This window comes from Poromitra crassiceps (assembly GCF_964638095.1).
Source record: "Poromitra crassiceps genome assembly, chromosome: 20".
NCBI classification, from domain to species: domain Eukaryota; kingdom Metazoa; phylum Chordata; class Actinopteri; order Beryciformes; family Melamphaidae; genus Poromitra; species Poromitra crassiceps.
In genome coordinates, this window is record NC_139637.1 from 28169903 (window position 1) to 28192146 (window position 22244).

The 22244-nt window shown below is 43.7% G+C and overlaps 1 protein-coding gene across 1 annotated transcript in view; it reads left to right on the forward strand.

Moving 5' to 3' along the window:
• The first annotated feature begins 362 nt into the window (after positions 1-362).
• The window catches only part of bcap31 (B cell receptor associated protein 31), a 60828-nt gene continuing 38946 nt past the window's right edge, over positions 363-22244 (forward strand). Inside the window, exons 1-4 of the mRNA XM_083657135.1 lie at positions 363-488; positions 3189-3287; positions 13271-13371; positions 14018-14162. Of these exons, the coding sequence (XP_083513261.1) occupies positions 3196-3287; positions 13271-13371; positions 14018-14162 (338 nt within the window). The 5' untranslated portion in view covers positions 363-488; positions 3189-3195. The remainder of the gene's footprint in view (positions 489-3188; positions 3288-13270; positions 13372-14017; positions 14163-22244) is intronic.

Sequence of the window (22244 nt, forward strand, 5' to 3'; positions counted from 1 at the left end):
TTCCTCGATGCGATTCGGCGATTTTGTCTGATGCAAAGCTTCTGTATTGGCTTAAATTATGTGATATTGTGAATCTGCAATGTTTCTACAAGAACTTCTTCAAAAACTTTATTCGGTACATCCATCTTTAGTTTTGTTGCTTTATTTTCTTATTCTGTTTCCGCTGCTTGTTTCCTGTCTAGGGGGCGGTCTCTAGGCCGGAAACAGGCCGAGAGCCGAAATTCCTTCTAAACGGAGACAGCCAATTCTCCCCGAGAAGAGCCTGGTGACGCGACGGTTACTCTGACGTAAGGAGCTGTCATCGGTGACCCCTCCCACTTCTCTCCGCTGTCCATCCAATCACGTGCTGTGATGAGCTGGCATTACACTTGAACGCGGAAGTGTTTGTCACAGGAGGAAGCTAAGCTAACAGGCTAGTAGAGCCATAGAGCGACAGAGGCTTCAGTGCAGCAGCAGCAGAGGTGTGAAGTTGAGATCTGGACTAACAGGTGAGAAACAGCGGACGGCTGGATCAGGCTCTTTACATCACCGTTGTTCTGTTTGAGCACAGTGTGAAGCTAAACGTTAGCTGCTGTTAGCGTGCTAGCACTTTAACACAACACACTGCAGGAGTCAACACTGATGTGGGAGCTGATTATCTGTTTTATATCGATAAGTCTGACCAGAACAATATAGTTAGAGATCGGAGACAGAGTTTGAATGATAGACCATCACTCAGACATGTTGGTCAACCAAGAACAAAACAAGCCCCTTTCCAGCCAATAGACGGGAGCTGAAGTTAGCTAGCAGTAACTAGCACTAGCATGCCCTGCTCTAAAGTTAGCATCATACTGGAAGGTGGCAGCTTGTCTCGTTCCAGCAAGTAGACGCAGCCTGCAAATGACAGCACGTTAGCGTGCAGCTGTCAACAATTAGCCTGTCATGTGCTTCTTGTCTGTTCTTCTTCAGGACGTTTTATTTATTTATGTTATCGACATTGCTTTTGATTAGCACGATCCAATACAGAGCATGGAACTGATGTGCTGCAGAGTTTATTGTTAATTTCAACTCTTGTACCTAGTTGTACTTTTACATGTACTGTACACTATGTACAATACACTGCATCATTACGTTGCATCATTTAGACTTTAGAGTACACCGCTGCTTTGCTGTTAGACTCTTTAGACTGTTTCAGGTCATAATAAACTAACGTTACATTTTATGGCTTTGTACAAAAACACACAGAGGGAATCTGTACATTTATCAGACAGAAATACTCCTAAACTAACTACAACAACATGGCCATTGTGTGTGTGTGTGTGTGTGTGTGTGTGTGTGTGTGTGTGTGTGTGTGTGTGTGTGTGTGTGTCATCATATTTGAAGTCAGGTTTTATCCTGAACACGGTGATGCAGTCATCTGATGTAAATAGCAGACATTAGCTAGCTGCAGTGTTCTCTTATATCTCTGAGATCAGCCATAAATCTGCCCCTCCCTCATGAGGCTGAGACGCACACGCACACACACACACACACACACACACACACACACACACACACACACACACACACACACACACACACACACACACACACACACACACACACATACATACCTAGGTCTACTTGCTTTTGGTAGAACCAGTTTGTTTTCCATTCCAGATCCAGTAGTACGCTCTCTATGTGACCCTCCACCCTCCCCCTCAATATGCAGCATCCATATCAGACAAAATAATCATTCAGATCGGTCGACTCTTACAGAGTTTCAGCCTGAGATCAGACAGGAGGTGTGATGACAGTGAGATCAGACAGGAAGTGTGATGACAGTGAGATCAGACAGGAGGTGTGATGACAGTGAGATCAGACAGGAGGTGTGATGACAGTGAGATCAGACAGGAGGTGTGATGACAGTGAGATCAGACAGGAGGTGTGATGACAGTGAGATCAGACAGGAGGTGTGATGGCAGTGAGATCAGACAGGAGGTGTGATGACAGTGAGATCAGACAGGAGGTGTGATGGCAGTGAGATCAGACAGGAGGTGTGATGACAGTGAGATCAGACAGGAGGCGTGATGACAGTGAGATCAGACAGGAGGTGTGATGACAGTGAGATCAGACAGGAGGTGTGATGACAGTGAGATCAGACAGGAGGCGTGATGACAGTGAGATCAGACAGACAGGAGGTGTGATGACAGTGAGATCAGACAGGAAGTGTGATGACAGTGAGATCAGACAGACAGGAGGTGTGATGACAGTGAGATCAGACAGGAGGTGTGATGGCAGTGAGATCAGACAGGAGGTGTGATGATAGTGAGATCAGACAGGAGGCGTGATGACAGTGAGATCAGACAGGAGGTGTGATGACAGTGAGATCAGACAGACAGGAGGTGTGATGACAGTGAGATCAGACAGGAAGTGTGATGACAGTGAGATCAGACAGACAGGAGGTGTGATGACAGTGAGATCAGACAGGAGGTGTGATGGCAGTGAGATCAGACAGGAGGTGTGATGACAGGAGAAATGTTGGCTCACACTCACAGATGGATCTGATTCTGCAGCCAATCACTGCCACACTGCACACTTCCCAAAGTAAATGATTTGTGAATATCACTATATTCAATATTATTGGATATCTGCCCAAGTCTAGTTCAGTCTAGTTTGTGCTGTGTCCCTGTGTTAACCCTTTGTGCTGTGTCCCTGTGTTAACCCTTTGTGATGTGTCCCTCTGTTAACCCTTTGTGCTGTGTCCCTCTGTTAACCCTTTGTGCTGTGTCCCTGTGTTAACCCTTTGTGCTGTGTCCCTGTGTTAACCCTTTGTGCTGTGTCCCTGTGTTAACCCTTTGTGCTGTGTCCCTGTGTTAACCCTTTGTGCTGTGTCCATGTGTTAACCCTTTGTGCTGTGTCCATGTGTTAACCCTTTGTGCTGTGTCCCTGTGTTAACCCTTTGTGCTGTGTCCCTGTGTTAACCCTTTGTGCTGTGTCCCTGTGTTAACCCTTTGTGCTGTGTCCCTGTGTTAACCCTTTGTGCTGTGTCCATGTGTTAACCCTTTGTGCTGTGTCCCTGTGTTAACCCTTTGTGTCCCTGTGTTAACCCTTTGTGTCCCTGTGTTAACCCTTTGTGTCCCTGTGTTAACCCTTTGTGCTGTGTCCCTCTGTTAACCCTTTGTGCTCTGTCCCTGTGTTAACCCTTTGTGCTCTGTCCCTGTGCACAGTGTCAAGATGAGTCTCCAGTGGACGGCTGTGGCCACCTTCCTCTATGCAGAGGTCTTCTTTGTCCTGCTGCTCTGCATCCCATTCATCTCCCCCAAGAGGTCAGTAAACAACACAGCAGCAAACAACGGGAAGCAACAACAACAGCAAACAATCTAAACGGTGCACAGGTCAAAGCTCCATCAGTGAAAAATGCTCCTGCTACCCTGTCTGTCGCGGGTACCCATACAACCCATTTTCCTTCAGATATCTTGAGGTCAGAGGTCAAGGGACCCCTTTGGCCATGCCTTGCAAATATTTATCCTAACTTTGGAGCGTTATTTAGTAGAGCCTGACCGATACTGGATTTTTTAGGCCGATACCGATATTAGGGAGTAAAAAAATTCAGATATCGATATATCGGCCGATATTCTTTTTCCCCCTTTATCCCCCCCCCCCCCCGATCCAATTTTTATCCCCCATTACTGCTAATTTTTAATTTATTCATCCTGGTTGCTGCTCCACCCTTCCATGCTTCCTCCGAGACATGGGCAGTTAGCCAGCTGCTTCTTTTCACCTGACAGAGGAAGCTTCACTGGTAGGACATAGCACGTGGGAGGTTCACACTATTCCAACCAGTTCCCCTCCCTCTGAACAGGCGCCCCTAACGACCAGAGGAGGAACCACATCAGCAACCAGGATATTGCATGTTTTGGTGAAGGGGTTCCTACATGAAGGAAACCCCCAGGAGGCACGGGGAGAACATGCAAACTCCACACAGAAAGGCCCTTTTGACGACCCCACCCGGGCGGTGGGCACTCGAGGACATGCGGACGGGGGCGTATTCCTTAGGGTTACGCTGTGAACGTAACCCTAACCCACACAAAAAACGTTGCAATGGTACTTTTATTTTGAAGGATGTAACTGGACTTTTGCGTTCTATCCTGGCTGACTTGTCAGCTGTCATCAAACGGCCTTTAGCGTGTTGTCTTTGATGGAAATTGTCCCTGTATTATTCAGGTGTGCCTTGGTATCAGACATATCTATTGTGTGAAGAATGACTCGCTATTTGACTGCTTTTGCCTGATAGATTTTCATTGGGTATATTGATGGGATCCACCACTTGCGTGAGTTGATGCGGAGTGATCATTAATTATGCACGACATTAATAGCGGCACTTAACGCAGATTAGCAACTTGTTATCGTGTTTGTTGAATATCAATGTGATTCACTTGTGCCATAAGGCTGTATTGGGCTACTTCAATGCATAACAGAAAGATCATCACATGTGACAACATGATTCACATGCTGGTTAGCCAAGGCCAGATGGACGAGATTCACCATATAAAATAATAACAACAATAACAATAACAATAATAATAATTAGGGGTGCACCGATCGATCGGCACGCAATCTGTATCGGCCGATTTGGACCTCAAATATGTGATCTGCTGTTTCCGATATTCCTTTATTGTCGCCGATCGCATAGCCGATCATGCTGCACGTGAGAAACATGAGGCAGCCCATTTTCATGTCTTCAATGTCCATCGTTTAACTTTCATATTGTGCTCTAACGTTTATATCATTGTGTTGCAAAGCACACGTACTATAAGGTGCACCTGAATATAAGCAGCAGCAGCTAAATTGAATGATTGTTACATAGCCGCACTGGACTAAGCCGCAGGTGTTTTAATGTTTAAAACTGGTCAGGAGGAGGCGTAGCGCCTGCCTGTAACAGAGATCTCCGTGTCTTATCAGCGGAGACCGTTTTGAGTCCGATGAACAAATCAATCAAAAACACTTCACTACGTCCAAGGCTACAAGATTCGTTTCATTCCATTGAATTTGGCAGCGCGGACGAAACATGGGTGGAACGAAACATGCAAATTACATGTTTTGCATCCTCATCGTCGTAACACAGCCAGTTCTCCATCTTTTGAAGCATGATGTTAGATTACAACGAGCTAGTTGTGTGGCTTAGCCTTCCAAAATGTTGCCGTTAAGTTTTTAGAATGTAATACATAGAATTGGGAACGTTACATTCAATTTCATTCAGACTGTGTTTCTGGCTCAATCGCCGACATTTTTCCCCCGGAGCGAGGGAGGGTGTTTTACAGTAGTGGCTGATAGAGCGTAGTGGCACAGTGCTCCAAGCAGGTCGCGAGGCACATTTTTTGTCCACACACCACACCAGACTGTCAACACACCCCTTGCGTCTTTGAATCACACACATCAGCTGGTGATGAGCAGACTCAGCAGAGAGAAGTTACCTCCAGTCCTCCCGCCTACCGAGGCATTTGCATGCTGTTAAGTCCGTGTTTGATCCATATTTGAGTGTATCCTCCTAACGTTAATAGCTCCGGTTAGCTTTAGCCGCTTTAGCTTAATCGATAAAATAGTTAACTTGGGTCGAAGTTATTTTTCTTGTGTAACAGGGAAATCCCGGAAAATTAAGTATTTTTGTTGAGTGAACTGAACTGCATTGAACTGGTAACATGGAAATCCCGAAGTGGAATGAGTTTTGTTCTTTTATAAACTGAACTGAGGGAACTGGACTGAACTACTAGCCATTTAGTTCAACACAGTCTTGTGCTCCAATTATCTCACACACAAAAAATCATGTTGGCGGTTTCCTTTAGCCTACAAAATATAAAATATTGATGTAGAAAAAAAAGAAAATGTGCTGCACTTTCAATTTGATGCATGAAATGTAGGCCTATATGTAAAATGGAAACTGTTCTATAATAGACTGCTATAGCTGCTTACAAAATAAATAAATATATATATATATATATCGGTGATCGGTAATCGGTGATCGGTCGATGATCGGTTGGGCAGATATTTCTCATAGGTGATCGGCAATCGGTGATCGGTGGCAAAAAACGTGATCGGTGCACCCCTAATAATAATAACAACAACAACAATAATAATAAATATAGCCGCAAGCGGCGATGGGCGGGGTTCAAGCCTTGCGCAGATGACAAAGCTTCTGATTCTGACTAGGACATCCTCCTTGATATATCTGACAAGTTTCGCAATCATTGGACAAACAGGTGTGGAGTTACAGCCTTTTTTATGTTAAGACATGTAGTAGGGTCATCTGTGGCACTTCCGTGACCGTGGAGAGCGAAGGTCCGTTTCTCAATGGATTTGTCATCTAGGAGGGTTAATAAACAAATTTAGCCGGGGTGTATTTTTTAAAAAGGCGGGGAAAATATTTGAGAGACCAAAATCCAAAATGGCTGCCGTGGAAATTAACTTTTTAATGGTTTGACCTACAATGATGCACAATACATGGTTTCAGAGCTTATTCTGGTCAAGGAATACATATTTGGTGTTTATATAATGATTTGACCTATTTTTGACCTTCAAATCCAAGATGGCCATCCAATTTTGAGCTCTAAAAGGCAGTTTTTTCAAAATCGTCATAGAGCCTTCATATTAGGCTTGAATGACAGGTCTTCTCATGATGAGTTGAATAATATACAGTATAAGTACGGTACACAGAAGTCATCTCTGAGGTCATTAAAGTCAATGTTTGTGTGTAAACAACAGTTGCTGATTTGCGGTTTCCCATTAAATAGGGTAGGCTACTGAGAATATGGTGTCCAGTTTATCCCATCACATTTTCATAATGAACCAAAAACAATTTTGCACTATAGCCTAACATAAAATAGTATTCTGTATGCAAAGCTAGCAAGGTTAGTTGCTTGAGCTGAATTTAAAGACCTGTCATTGGCAGCCATCTTGGATTAGAAGGTCAAAAATAGGTCAAATCATTATATAAACCCCAAAAATGTATTCCTTGACCAGAATAAGCTCTGAAACCATGTATTGTGCATCATTGTAGGTCAAACCATTAAAAAGTTAATTTCCACGGCAGCCATTTTGGATTTTGGTCTCTCAAATATTTTCCCCGCCTTTTAAAAAAATACACCCCGGCTAAATTTGTTTATTAACCCTCCTAGATGACAAATCCATTGAGAAACGGACCTTCGCTCTCCACGGTCACGGAAGTGCCACAGATGACCCTACTAATGCCCATTTCTGGCGTTTATGGCGCCCCCTTTTGGTCGAATTGCACAAAATGTGACACACATGGTCTAGGATGGTCTCCGAAGACCTCCTGCAAGTTTCGTGAAGATTCCTTCATCGGTAATGAAGTTATGACAATTTAGCTGTGAGGCCACGCCCTCTCACAACTTTAACGATCAATATCTCCGAAACTAAAGTAGATTTTCAAAAATCCAAAAAGCACGATTGTAGAGCTTGCTCCAAAGATGCTTCCTGGCGATTTTGGTGCAAATCAGTCCAACGGTCTAGGAGGAGATGTCAAAAATGTGTTTTCCAAACTTTTCCAAATATCTCAAAAACTTTCCAGGCGGACATTGAGGGTCCTTATGGCAAACTTGTAGAGCAGGTTCACCTGAACATCTGGAAAAAAAAAGGTTGAAAATCGGACCAGCGGCGTGGAAGTTATGGCCTTTAACGTAAAACCATCGATTATGGCGCCACCTTGAGGCCGATTCGAAAAATCTTTCTTGAGCAGCTACCAGCCAACAATATCTGTCATTGGGCCAAATTTCAGGTCTCTACCATTTACCAACTCACGGGAATTTGCGTCGGGGCAGATGAAAAATAATAATAGTAATACCGGTTTTACAAAAACAATAGGGTTTCAGCCCCTTCAGGGCTTGAACCCCTAATAATAATAATAATAATTGTTAAAAAAATTAGGTTTATTAATATTTATGCAAATCAAATACTATTCAAATACCAAAATTTATTTCAACAGTCCTACTGGTCATAGTTTATCTGTTCTCTCTACCTACAATACGACGGTCATGAGCCCTGTTCCAAACCGCGGTCCCTATTACAGAAATAGTGGACTATTCAGTGTGTTCGCCATTTTTTTTTTTTTTTTTTTTTTTTTACTAGAGTCTGAATTCTCAACTGTTCATTTGATTCACTATTCACCTTATGTAGCCATGCCCATTTGACCCGCTTGTGTGGTCGTGTCACGACTTCCGGCTAAAAATAAAATAAAATGGCTGGCTGCTCCAATATCATCTAACTCTGAATTAACTAATAATTTGGCCAAATAAAAGCAAACGGCAATGTCTAAGAATGCAACGCCATGTAACTGATCTGAAGTCAGCAGACTGCAGACGACAGGCTGCATGTAGTTAAAGCAGAGCTGATCTGAAGTCAGCAGACTGCAGAGGACAGGCTGCATGTAGTTAAAGCAGAGCTGATCTGAAGTCAGCAGACTGCAGAGGACAGGCTGCATGTAGTTAAAGCAGAGCTGATCTGAAGTCAGCAGACTGCAGACGACAGGCTGCATGTAGTTAAAGCAGAGCTGATCTGAAGTCAGCAGACTGCAGAGGACAGGCTGCATGTAGTTAAAGCAGAGCTGATCTGAAGTCGGCAGACTGCAGAGGACAGACTGCATGTAGTTAAAGCAGAGCTGATCTGAAGTCAGCAGACTGCAGACGACAGGCTGCATGTAGTTAAAGCAGAGCTGATCTGAAGTCAGCAGACTGCAGAGGACAGGCTGCATGTAGTTAAAGCAGAGCTGATCTGAAGTCAGCAGACTGCAGACGACAGGCTGCATGTAGTTAAAGCAGAGCTGATCTGAAGTCGGTAGACTGCAGAGGACAGGCTGCATGTAGTTAAAGCAGAGCTGATCTGAAGTCAGCAGACTGCAGAGGACAGGCTGCATGTAGTTAAAGCAGAGCTGATCTGAAGTCAGCAGACTGCAGAGGACAGGCTGCATGTAGTTAAAGCAGAGCTGATCTGAAGTCAGCAGACTGCAGAGGACAGGCTGCATGTAGTTAAAGCAGAGCTGATCTGAAGTCAGTAGACTGCAGAGGACAGGCTGCTTGTAGTTAAAGCAGAGCTGATCTGAAGTCAGCAGACTGCAGAGGACAGGCTGCATGTAGTTAAAGCAGAGCTGATCTGAAGTCAGTAGACTGCAGAGGACAGGCTGCATGTAGTTAAAGCAGAGCTGATCTGAAGTCAGCAGACTGCAGAGGACAGGCTGCATGTAGTTAAAGCAGAGCTGATCTGAAGTCAGTAGACTGCAGAGGACAGGCTGCATGTAGTTAAAGCAGAGCTGATCTGAAGTCAGCAGACTGCAGAGGACAGGCTGCATGTAGTTAAAGCAGAGCTGATCTGAAGTCAGCAGACTGCAGAGGACAGGCTGCATGTAGTTAAAGCAGAGCTGATCTGAAGTCAGCAGACAGCAGAAAACAGGCTGCATGTAGTTAAAGCAGAGCTGATCTGAAGTCAGCAGACAGCAGAAAACAGGCTGCATGTAGTTAAAGCAGAGCTGATCTGAAGTCAGTAGACTGCAGACGACAGACTGCATGTAGTTAAAGCAGAGCTGATCTGAAGTCAGCAGACTGCAGAGGACAGACTGCAGGTAGTTAGAGCTGATCTGAAGTCAGCAGACAGCAGAGGACAGGCTGCATGTAGTTAAAGCAGAGCTGATCTGAAGTCAGCAGACTGCAGAGGACAGACTGCAGGTAGTTAGAGCTGATCTGAAGTCAGCAGACAGCAGAGGACAGGCTGCATGTAGTTAAAGCAGAGCTGATCTGAAGTCAGCAGACAGCAGAGGACACACTGCAGGTAGTTAAAGCAGAGCTGATCTGAAGTCAGCAGACTGCAGAGGACAGGCTGCATGTATTTACTACCAAACTATCTTCTCCATCCACCCCCACTGCTGCTAATCACTCCAACACTTTATTACACACATCTAACCTGTTGTGCAAAAGCTTTTGATATGATCTGGTTTTTATCTTCTTATGTGGTTGTCTTGCACATCTGAGGGCGGAGCTGTCCTTGCTTTTGGACTTGCGTTGGCGTGTGCAATACCTTTTATTATCTTGTTTTGACCTTATCTTGTTTTGATCGTGTTCTGGTTGGTTACCAAACATAATGTTGTTATATGCCTAAAATGATAAAGTGTCTTATCTTATTTTCCTTTAATAATAATAATAATAATAATAATAATAATAATAATAATAATCGGTCTTATATAGCGCTTTTCTTAATACTCAAAGACGCTTTACAATTAACAGCTAAACGTGTAACATAATAACTAAGGACAGGTGATTGGACAGACACATGTGGAGGTTAAGAAAGGGCAGGGGCAGGTATTCGGGGCAGGACGGAACGGGGCAGACGGTACAGGACATATACATCTAGGGAGCTACAGGGTGGGAGGGATAGGGGAGGTGGATGATCAGATGTTATGTTCCCCATAGAGGGAACTTATTCTGCTGAAAATGATACAAATGGTACAATGGTAACAGTTTGGTCTCAAATGTGGAAATTTTGACCAGAATTCTTCACACACCACCCCCGAAGTCATATGTATTGGTTAAAAGCTGAAAAAAAGTGTTTTGGGGTTTAGTCCTGCTTTAACAACGCTTAATCAACGATTAAATGGTTAATGGTTAACATTCCTATTGGTCAGTGTTGCACAGCTCTTGAGTGGTCATTAAGTTCACCACAGAGGAATGTGAGTCTTATGACATTAAGACCTTTATTCCACTTGGAAACCTAAACTAGGAAGGCTCTCTGGAGTCTGTGGGTTTCCATCCACCTCTGGATATTCGCATTTACCCAAAATGCGAATATAAACTTGAATGGAAACACCAGAAATTCGAATAAAGGTCGAAATATCGCATAAATGTTTTTACGCTTGGAGGGGGTGGATTTATCAGCGTATCGACAGTAGGAAGATGCAAACTTTTGCAATGGAAACAGATTTTGCGAATTAACGATGACGTACCAGATGTGACTTCACTTCCGCTTTATGCTACTCCAGGGGGAAATGGTGGCGATTAGCGCCAGGCAGTCTGAATGAAATTGAATGTAACGTTCCCAATTCTATGTATTAAATTCTAAAAAACGACCCTCAACATTTGGGAAGGCTAAGCCACACAACTAGTTTGTTATAATCTAACATCATGCTTTGAAGGCGACTTTACGACGATGAGGACGGTGATCATCACCGTCACCGGGTGATGACTCAATCAAAGCAGGTCTCCGCTGATAGAGATCTCTTACAGGCACACAGGCACGTTACGCCTCCTGCTGACGAGAAGCGCCACCGACTGCTCAACCTGCCGACTCCCAAAACTCGCTAAACAAAACTGAATGGAAACATGCATAAATTCGCATTTTATTTTGCGGATTTTCACAAAATTCGCTTGAATTATGCGATACATTTGGATGGAAACCCAGAGATGTTCCACACATCAGTCTGGAGTCTGTCTGACTCAGAGAGATGTTCCACACATCAGTCTGGATCCTGTAGCTTTACACCTGCTGAATGTGAGCTTTTCTTTTCCACAATAGAGAGGTAATATGTCAGAACACACAGCTTCATATCAGCCGGCTGCTTCAATTCATGACTTTTGTTTCTTTGAGGATTTTCCACTTCGGCCTGCAGGCAGGAAGTCACATTCTGCTGCTATTTTATTTTATTTTATTTTAATATAACTTGTTACTTTTAGGATTTCAGTAATATTATACCAGTTACTTTGTCAAGTAACTCAAGTTACAAATTGAGTAATTTTAAAAAAAAATCAAGGCACATATTTAAATAAAGATACAATCCTAAAGAAAAGATACAATTTCCTAATCAAATTGTCTGTTTTTATGCAAATAACCACTACAGATGACAATAAAAAAAGAAAATAATAACATTTAGAGTTTTGGATTGTTTACACTGACTTCAAGGCAGTTGAAATTATTTTTCAGGATGCTTCCGGGACAGCGATCTCATTCTGCTGCTGCTGTTGTTTTGGTGAAAGTAATGCAAAAGTAGCGTAATAAGTAACGAGTTACTCTACACAGACAGTAATATTGTAAAGTAACATTACTCTCAAATAAGAGTAACTAGTAATATGTAGTATATTACATTTTGAAAGTAACTTGCCCAACACTGTTTATTCCACAAGAGAAATGAAAACGCATGTGACGCTACGGTCTTCTGATGTGTTCTACTTCTGTGGTCTGGCCACTAGATGGAGGCAGAGCTCCATTCAATACATGGGATTTAAACCTGTGGTGTAAAACAAGTAGAAACACATTAGAAAACCTCATCAACAAGCCTTTGCTGTTGTATTTCAGGAAAGTGCTTTACAAATATTACAATCAGCGTAATAATAGTAATTGTAGCAATAATGGTAATAAATAACTGGTGGTAATAGTATATTAATATTTAAATTAATATTAATAACTCAATTGGTAGTAATAACTGTAATGATACATTTCAGGCAAATTGCTTGTGGATGCTGTTTTAATAAAAACTACAGTAGAATGCTGTTATTTTGTTTTCGTACAATTACTAAAACAAAATAACAGAATTCTACTGTAGTTTTTCCGCAAGCATTCACAAAAAATAAATAAATATATATATATATATATATTATATATATATATATTATCTATATATATATATACTGTATGTGTGTATTTATTGTATAGACTTGTTTCAACTTGACAACATAAACATTATAAATTGCTCCTAGCTAACTCTCTGTTGCAGTGTGTACAGTCTTTGATGCTAATACAATAGCTGACAGGAAATGAGCTAGGTTTCAAACTGTTTCCATAGCAACAAAATACTGTGAAAACCATCTATATCTGTGTTCTAATTAGGGATGTCACGATACTAGAATTTCTACTTCGATCCCGATACCCAGGAAAATATCGATACTCGATACCATTTTCGATACCACGGGAAGGGGGGATGATGACAGATCAAGAGGCATAAAAATAAAGTTAGACAGATGGACAGACACACACTTCTCCATAATCTAGGCCTGATCAAACTTTGAACTTGGACAGCATATTACCGCCACTCTAGCCACCAGAACACGTTTAGCTTGTTGAAGCAACAGAGATACCAAATGATAGGGAGGGGAAAATCAGTGATTTTTAATTAAAAGAAAGCACTGATGGTATCAAAACTGTTGCAAATGAGTATTGTATCCATAATTTTTTTTTAGTATCGATACTTTTCGATACGATCGATACTTTTGACAACCCTAGTTCTAATGCATCTCTACTGTATGCTGTGTGTGTGTAGGTGGAGTAAGCTGTTTAAGTCTCGTCTGGTCCAGACCATCGCTCTGTATGGAAACACTTCCTTCATGGTCGCCATCGCCATCCTCGTCTTCCTCCTCATCGGTACGTGAGTGTGTGTGTGCGTGTGTGTGTGTGTGTGTGTGTGTGTGTGTGTGTTATTGGTGTGTGTGTATCAATGGTGTGAGTAGTAGAGCTGGGTAATATGGTTGAAATGAATATCACATTAATCTGATTTTTTTTCTCCATTTTATCCACCAATAAATCTTCAAATCAAATCAAATCAATGTGAAACATCTGAATTGTGTCCTGTATCTCACAGCAGTAGTGTTGTTGGTTCTACTGTTTCTTTCTACAAATAGCAATGGCTGTAGATGCTTAGTCCCACCCTCTGTGTCCCGATTGGTTCACTTTAAATCTCCAGGCTCATGACATCATCTACTCCGCCAATCAACATACAGTAGGTGTTGTTCTTTTGAATAAACGCCGAGCCAAAGCAAAACCAAGATGTCAAATAAAATAAAAATTCTAATTAAAAACAAACTTTGTGAGGTTCTGTCTGAGTTCACAGTGTAAAAAAACTACTTTTTAAATAAAATAAATTCAAAATAAAACGAATTAAATTCATCCATTCTCAGACAAAGCAAATGTAAAACAACACTTTCCCCTAGATTGAATCCAGAAGGATCTTCATATCCTGTGTGTGTGTGTGTGTGTGTGTGTGTGTGTGTGTGTGTGTGTGTGTGTATAGATGCGTTCCGTGAGGTGAGGAAGTACAGCGTCACAGAGAAGGTGGACCTGACCAACAACCCTGTGGCCATCGAGCACATCCACATGAAGCTGTTCAGAGCCCAGAGGAACGAGTACATCGCCGGCTTCGCCCTGCTGCTCTGCCTGTGAGACACACACACACACACACACACACACACACACACACACACACACACACACACACACACACACACACACACACACGTACACACGCAGACACACACACACACACACACACACACACACACGTAGACACACACACACACACATACACACACACACACACGCTCTCACACACGCACACACACACACACACACACACACACACACACACACACACACACACGTAGACACACACACACACACACACACACACACACACACGTAGACACACGTAGACACACACACACACACACACACACACACACACACACACACACACACACGCTCTCACACACACGCTCTCACACACACGCTCTCACACACACACACACACACACACACACACACACACACACACACACACACACACGTAGACACACACACACGCAGACACACACACACACACACACACACACCTGTTGAAGTGTTTTCTGAAAATCGTGTTTAAAAAAAAATGAGCTTCAAAAGTCATAAATGTGTTCCTGTGTGAAGATTATCTTGCTGAACTTCTCTGTTTCATAAACCTTTGTTAACCACAAACCTTATTTCAAGCATTTAACCAAAATCCCACCACACAAAAACCCCATTGACTTTTACATGTAGGAACCCAAAGTGCTAACATCCAGACCGTCTGCTCTCATTCCTGCTGTACTCTATACGTACTTCACAATACAAGCATCCTGTGGGTTTGTCAGCAGAAAACCTTTAATTTGAAGGTGCTGTGCAGGAAATGGCCTTAAAAGTTCCAGGCAACTTGACACTGTCAAGCCGCTCCAGGACACAGACAGCAAAAATCCATAGTGCAGGAACAGGCCTCCAGAGGGTGCTGTGGGAATGACAGAGCTGATGTCACTGTACCATCAAAATGATTCAAAAGCTGTTATATTTAGATAAAAAGTTGCATAATGGGGCTTTAATCTAAATATTTTATTTACAGTAAGGTTAATAATCAGATTATTGCAGTCCATGTAAACAGAGTGGGTTCTCTCCAGTTAATCCAGTCACAGCCAGCTGGATCTAAATACAGAGGAATTTACAGTAGGGATGGTGTGTGTGTGTGTGTGTGTGTGTGTGTGTGTGTGTGTGTGTGTGTGTGTGTGTGTGTGTGTGTGTGTGTGTGTGTGTGTGTGTGTGTGTGTGTGTGTGTGTGTGTGTGTGTGTGTGTGTGTGGACGTGCGTTAGTGACTGTACACTCGGGAACATTTAGCACCGACACACACACCCCACACGCTTTACGAGTGTAAATCCTCCATCCTGAAGCCGATTGGTCAGTGTCAGAGGTGTGCATCCGTCCTGGCCTGTGATTGGTGGAAGCCTCAGTCAAGAGTGGCTCACTGGGAAGAATGCTTCCTGCTTCCTTGCTCCGTAACGAGGAGCCGGGCTCTAAATGAACCCGGGAGCACCGGGACGCCACAACTTCAAAAAGTCAGGAGCTTAGTAATACTTAGTAATGTGTTACGGTAATCTGATTACTTTCTCAGTAACTTAAGTAACGCTGAATTCAAGTTACTCCATCTTAATTTCTGGTTTTGCTCCAACTGAAATGTTTTATAGTCACTCATGATTCAGTACGTGGCTGGTTGGCTTGGTTCCAGCCTTAAAACTCGTTATATATATAAGGCTTTTTCAAAATGTCTATGGAGAAAATGAATGGGGAACTCTCTTCCGGGGCTGAAGACGTCACGTGACTGTTCAGCTCTGTAGTAAGGTGGTTGTCCCCCACCAGTGATGTAGATCCATCCCTTGGGTCCGTCCCATTCATTGTCAATGCCGCCCCCTAGAGGCACAAAGTCAACGTCGCAGTGTGACTACTAAACAAATAGACGGAGACCGTGCGATCCATAGCCCCCCTTGGTGGATCCATAGCCCCCCTTGGTGGATCCATAGCCCCCCTTGGTGGATCCATAGCCCCCCTTGGTGGATCCATAGCCCCCCTTGGTGGATCCATAGCCCCCCTTGGTGGATCCATAGCCCCCCTTGGTGGGGGACAATGAGTGTTTTGGGACAGGGCCTGTGTGTGTGTGACAGCTGTAGACCTGCTCTATGTTTAGAGCAGGTCAGAGTTGTTCTTACTCAGCAGCTCTCTGTCTGTCTGCCTGTCTGTCTGTCTCTCTGTCTGTCTGTCTGTCTGTCTGTCTGTCTGCCTGTCTGTCTGTCTGTCTGTCTGTCTCTCTGTCTGTCTGTCTGTCTGTCTGTCTGTCTGTCTGTCTGTCTCTCTGTCTGCACACAGGGTTGAGTCGTCTGTTGCAATCTACATGCTGTCAGTTCCTCCTCAAACCTTTTGACACAATCTGTTGAAAAGGGAGACGGGCAGCTTTTCACACGTCGCATTAAACTGGTGCCAAATGTCTCAACAGTTAGGTCTGGGTAAAGTTAAATGACTGGTAGCGTGTTTACTTTTCACAACCGCGTTCATGTGAAACCCAGCCCACGCCCGCATGATGCAACCAGAAGAAGCGCCGCGCCGTTCTGCTAGCTTAACAAGCTAGCTTAACAAGCTAGCTTAACAAGCTAGCAGAACGCTCACCTAAAAAGTTGTATATTAACCGAATCTTTGCCCTACCTGCAAAATTAAACCTTCAGAAAACGTCTACAGATAACAAATAATTTATATTTGTTCACCTTTTTGTGATCATCCATTTACACATAGTTTTAGTTTTTATGCCCTTTTTATTATGTTTTGTGGCATTGTTGCCTTTATTCAGATAGGACAGTAGGCAGACAGGAAAGGTGGGGAGAGAGAGAGAAGGGCTGACATGCGCCAAAGGACCTCGGGTCGGATTCGAACCCGCGTCGGTCGCACGATGGACTGAGCCTCCGTCGTACGCGCGCTACCAGGTGAGCCACCACGTGAGCCACCAGGTGAGCCACCAGGTGAGTCACCAGGTGAGCCACCAGGTGAGCCACCAGGTGAGCCACCAGGTGAGCCACCAGGTGAGTCACCAGGTGAGCTACCAGGTGAGCTACCAGGTGAGCTACCAGGTGAGCCACCAGGTGAGCCACCAGGTGAGCCACCAGGTGAGCCACCAGGTGAGCCACCAGGTGAGCCACCAGGTGAGCCACCAGGTGAGCCACCAGGTGAGCCACCAGGTGAGCCACCTGGCTGCACGTTTTTTTATGCCCTTCTTCTGCAGACGGCCTGCAATCCAACTGCGGTCAAGCCAGCCTCCGCTCCACGCCCCCACGTGTCACGTGACACAAGGGGGCGTGGTTTCACCCAGAGCCATTTAGATAGAAGAGTCCCGACATCTCCATTCACTCCAATGGACCAGTTTTTTACTCTCAAAAGTTCCAGGAAGTAAGGTCCTGGATTAAGCAGCACTGTCGAGTTGAATCAAACCCCTTGAATCAAATTGTACATTATCAGCTTTATTTTAGCATGCAAAAGTAGCACGAGACCCATTCCTGGCTGTTCATTGGCTAATGAGTCTCGCATTTTGGGCCTCCTCTGACGCCACTCTCCCTCTAGAGGACACTAGTTTCACCTAAACTGAGTTGCAAAAAAGTATACACGCATACTGGTCCCAACAGTCACGTGACATCGTGATGTCACCTTTGTTTTCAGAATAGTGTGTCCATTCTTTTTCTCCATCACATTTTGAATAATCCTTTTAAACCTGGAACCAAGCCAACCAGCTAGCTATTATAATTATTATAATATTATAATTGTGACCATAAAACATTTGATTCATTTGAGCAAAACAACAACATTGAAAAACGGGGGAAAAGGCAAACATACAAGACTGTGTACATATTCTATTCTAAAGGCCATGGCACACCAATCAAACATTCTCCAACAAACACCAACAAACATGAACAGACAATTGTCTGTGAATGTTGGCAGATGTTGGAGATTGTTTGAAAGCATGGCACACCAACCAAACATATTCAGCACAACAGTTGTTCTAATTTCAGCCAAATGGTGGCGGTAATGCAACAATAACTATGCCAACTGCCGTAAAACCACAAAGAAGAAGACGCTGACCAAATGCGATTAGCGATTATGGTGGACAATATTGCGATTTGCGATTGTGATTGCGATATAATAAACAAGAGGTATCTAGGGATGTGCCGGCATGAGTTTTTTGACTGTATGATTGGACAAAAATGCCACGGTTTCACGTAACACAGACTAAAATACATGAAATATGTTACAATTTAAAATATAATAAAACTAAATAAATAAAACAATTTGAAATAAAATTATCTTTACAAAAAAACAAAACATTTTGAGACATTTGCCTGTCCCACACATGTAAAAAAGAAACACCAGTCAAATATAAACTGCACTGTGTTACAGGCAGCAGATAGAAGATGGCTCAGACTGGCAAAGTTAGTTACATGTCTGTCCAGTAATACAATGATATACCCAGTTTATTTATTTTGTAGAGACAGATGGCCTTAAACGCCACACTCACGTGACGCTTCTTGAGAGAGTGGTGAGGCAACGTGCTTCTTTCTGCAGACTTTATCGAGGGACCATGAAGGCATCATGTGACAGGCTAACGCTAGTTGAAGCCTGGAGGTGCTGCTGATGGCAGCCGACAGTGTTTTGCTATCAACCTTGTTAATCTCGCTATATTCTTCATCACAGCGGGTCATTACCCACTGTGCACTTAATCGTGCACTAGTTCTGCATAAGCACCTGCAGCTCTCTCCTTATTTTACTGACGTTCACTAATCACACGGCTGTTTACATGCGTTTCTGAACGGCTAGCTAGTTAGCATAGCTTGCTGTTAACGATCATGGATGTTCTCTCTCTCCCTCTCGGTAAGATGTAACCGTGCTGCGCATAACATTACTTATTTGCGGGAGTGCATGGGATAAGTCTCCCGCTAGTTAGTGTTGATGCCCAGTGTGATGGCACATGGCAGAGAAACGTGTGTTTGCTGCGTCGCGTGTAACGTTAGTTTAGAGGAGGCTCTGACCAGACGACCGCGAACAGCGAACACCGAACAAGCACGGATTGAACATGTTGAATCCGGGCGAACATCACCGAACATCGTCGAACACGAACAGACAAGGACAGACAGCTATGGCACACCAAACGAACATTTGTCTTTGTTCGTGTTTGTTCGTGTTTGTTTGTGTTTGTTTGAGAATGTTCGTTTGGTGTGCCATGGGCTTAAGAGGGAAGGGACGCACTAGCGCCTCCTCTGGTCGGTCGGGGCGCCTGGTCCCCACGTGCTACGTCCTGCCGGTGAAGCTCCCCGCTGTCAGGTGAAAAGAAGCGGCTGGCAACTGCGCATGTGTCGGAGGAAGCCTGGCGCTAGTCTACGGCTCTCCCCAGATCGGCAGAGGGTGGAGCAGCGACCGGGGCAGCAGGTGGAAATTGGGTAACTACAATTGGGGAGAAAATGGGGGGGGGGGGGGGGGATGTGAAGGAACTACTCATCCCATAATCCATTCTGGCATTTCTGAGCAGCAGTGGGCGGGACTAGCGGTCTTGAACTGCACCATTAAAGACCCTGGCAAGCAAAATGCACCAAAAATTGTCCCGCTGTGTAATTTAGGATCTTATGTGACTAATTGTCAGCCTCAAAAAGTAGGAGACATTTTAGTCTCAACTCAAACCCTAAATATCACCAATTCCCTGTTTTCACTGCTTTTTGAGGCTGGGGTTGAAGTGGGCGGTACTTAGGGCTCATTATCTCCCATTTCTGAAGGAAGGATGAAGCTGCTCTCTGGGGGCTGCGCGCTCGCGTCCTCGCTCGCCCACTGCGCATCACATACGCATGACATCACTGATGACATCATCACTGATGAGGTCATCATACACATACTCCAATAAGAAGCACACATTCCAAATATATTAAAATGTTATGCCGGTGATTTTCACACTGCTCTCTACCCGCAACATACACAGTGGAGGGCGTTAATACAGCAGCAGAGCGAACCACTTCCAAACATGAGATTTGACATCACAAAGTGCTTCTTGGGAGATAATATGTATGCCGAAATTGGAGAGTGGCATCTAAGGTTTGTAAATTATGTTCTGGTGGGATTCAGTTAGGAGCACATTTAGTTGCCAGATGAATGGAGTTGGGTGTGGCTGATACTAGCCTAGTACTGGACCACAAAGCAAGCACTCGCACCCGCGCTTACGTCACGCGCCACCGGGGGCATTCATCTGGTGCCCCCGTTAGCCCCGCCCCCCTCCACTGTGAGTTACTTATTACCTCACCGCCTGTCAACAGCACACACATATCACACATATATCACACACACACACACACGCATATCACACACACACACATATATCACACACACACACACACACACACACACACATATATCACACACACATATATCACACACACACACACACACATATCACACACACACACACACACACACACATATATCACACACACACACACACATATCACACACACACACCTCGGCCTGGAAATGCCAGAGGTGACGTGTGTGAGACGGACCGTGTGTGTACATGGTGTGTACATGTGTTCTCACTAATGTCAGGGTGTGTGTATGTGTGTGTGTGGGGGGGGGGGGGTGGATGTTTGTGTTAGTGCTGCAACTTTGATTATTGATTTAATGTATTGATTTTTTGGGGGGGGGATCAATTATTTGGTCTATAAAAGTCAAAAATAATGACCCATGCCCCTGGCAGGCTAGGTAGAGCCAGGAGTGACTTTTAACATTTCTGAGCCAAAAATCCCCCAATTAATTGAATAAAGAGATGCAACCGAGACAAGAAGATGGAGAAGCTGAAACCAGCAGATTTGTGAAAAACGGTGAATTGATTCTCAAAATGATAATCGATTAGTTGTCAGTTGATTAATTGACTAATCTGCACTAGTATTTACTATGTGTCCATGTCTACACGTGTGTGTGTGTGTGTGTGTGTGTGTGTGTGTGTGTGTGTGTCGTGCTGCTATATTAGGTGCTGAGTGACATGTTGAAGACTCTGACACATGATCTGACTACTGTATGTCTGAGTCTGTCACACACGCACACACACCTTGGCCTGTGGAATGGATTCACCTTATTCACCACTTTGTCTCTTTTCCACGTTACCCGCAATTGTATTTGTTCTTCCGGTTCAGCGCTAGTTGGCGGCCAGTTTCAAAACAAAACATCACTATAATAATGAATGAAGTTTGGCAACATTCAGAATTAAGCTACACACTGCGGCCAACTTCAGTGACATGCTCATAGCGTTACTGCTGCGAGGAGCCGATGGCTGCACCCGTTCAGCATTTAACGTTAGTTACAAAAGCACGTCGACAGTGTTTTCTCACTGCCAGTAGCCTAACTACAACAGTAGGGTTCGACAGATAGCTAGTCCGACCGGTCAGCACAGCCAGCGCTCTCAGTCCTTGCTGCTCATTAAATATTTCCAAATAGGCGTTATTCTGATAAACTGGTCACATATTTGGAATGTTCTCATCCGAAAAAATATTAAAACTTTAAAACAGTTTGTTTTTTTAGCTTGAAAACAGCTTTTTAGCAAGTCTAAAAATGACTACGGTAGGCGTAATCTACTTCCGTGTCTAAAACGGGAAGACGATTACAAAATGACGTCCTTGTGGGCAAAGAATAAGGTGAATACTGCACGTACATTTCTTTCATATCTACATATTAAAGGGGACACATTTCTCACACTTATTATTGTATTTACTGTAGTAGTTAAAGTCCCTGGAAACCAGAAATATTTCTTTATTATTTAGCATTTTGAGTTCATCACATCACAGGACCCTATGTTAATAAGCCACCAGCCAAATTTGAACGATGATGAACGTTGCAAAGTATATAAATTTAGGTTTGACAGTCGTGGCAAAACTCAAAGGTTATATAGAGCTTATGACGTCATAAGCTCCTGCATTTTAGCACCTCGCGCACTGCTGTCTTCAATGAGGAAGTACTTTGTAGAATCTTGTAGAAAAGTGGCGATTTTAAGGCTTTGGGTTGAAAGTAATGTATAATAATTTCTGGGACACATAATTACTAACATAAGACCCTAAATAACATAGTTAGAACGTTTTTGTGGATTTTGGTTTCCAGGGACTTTAATGTCAAT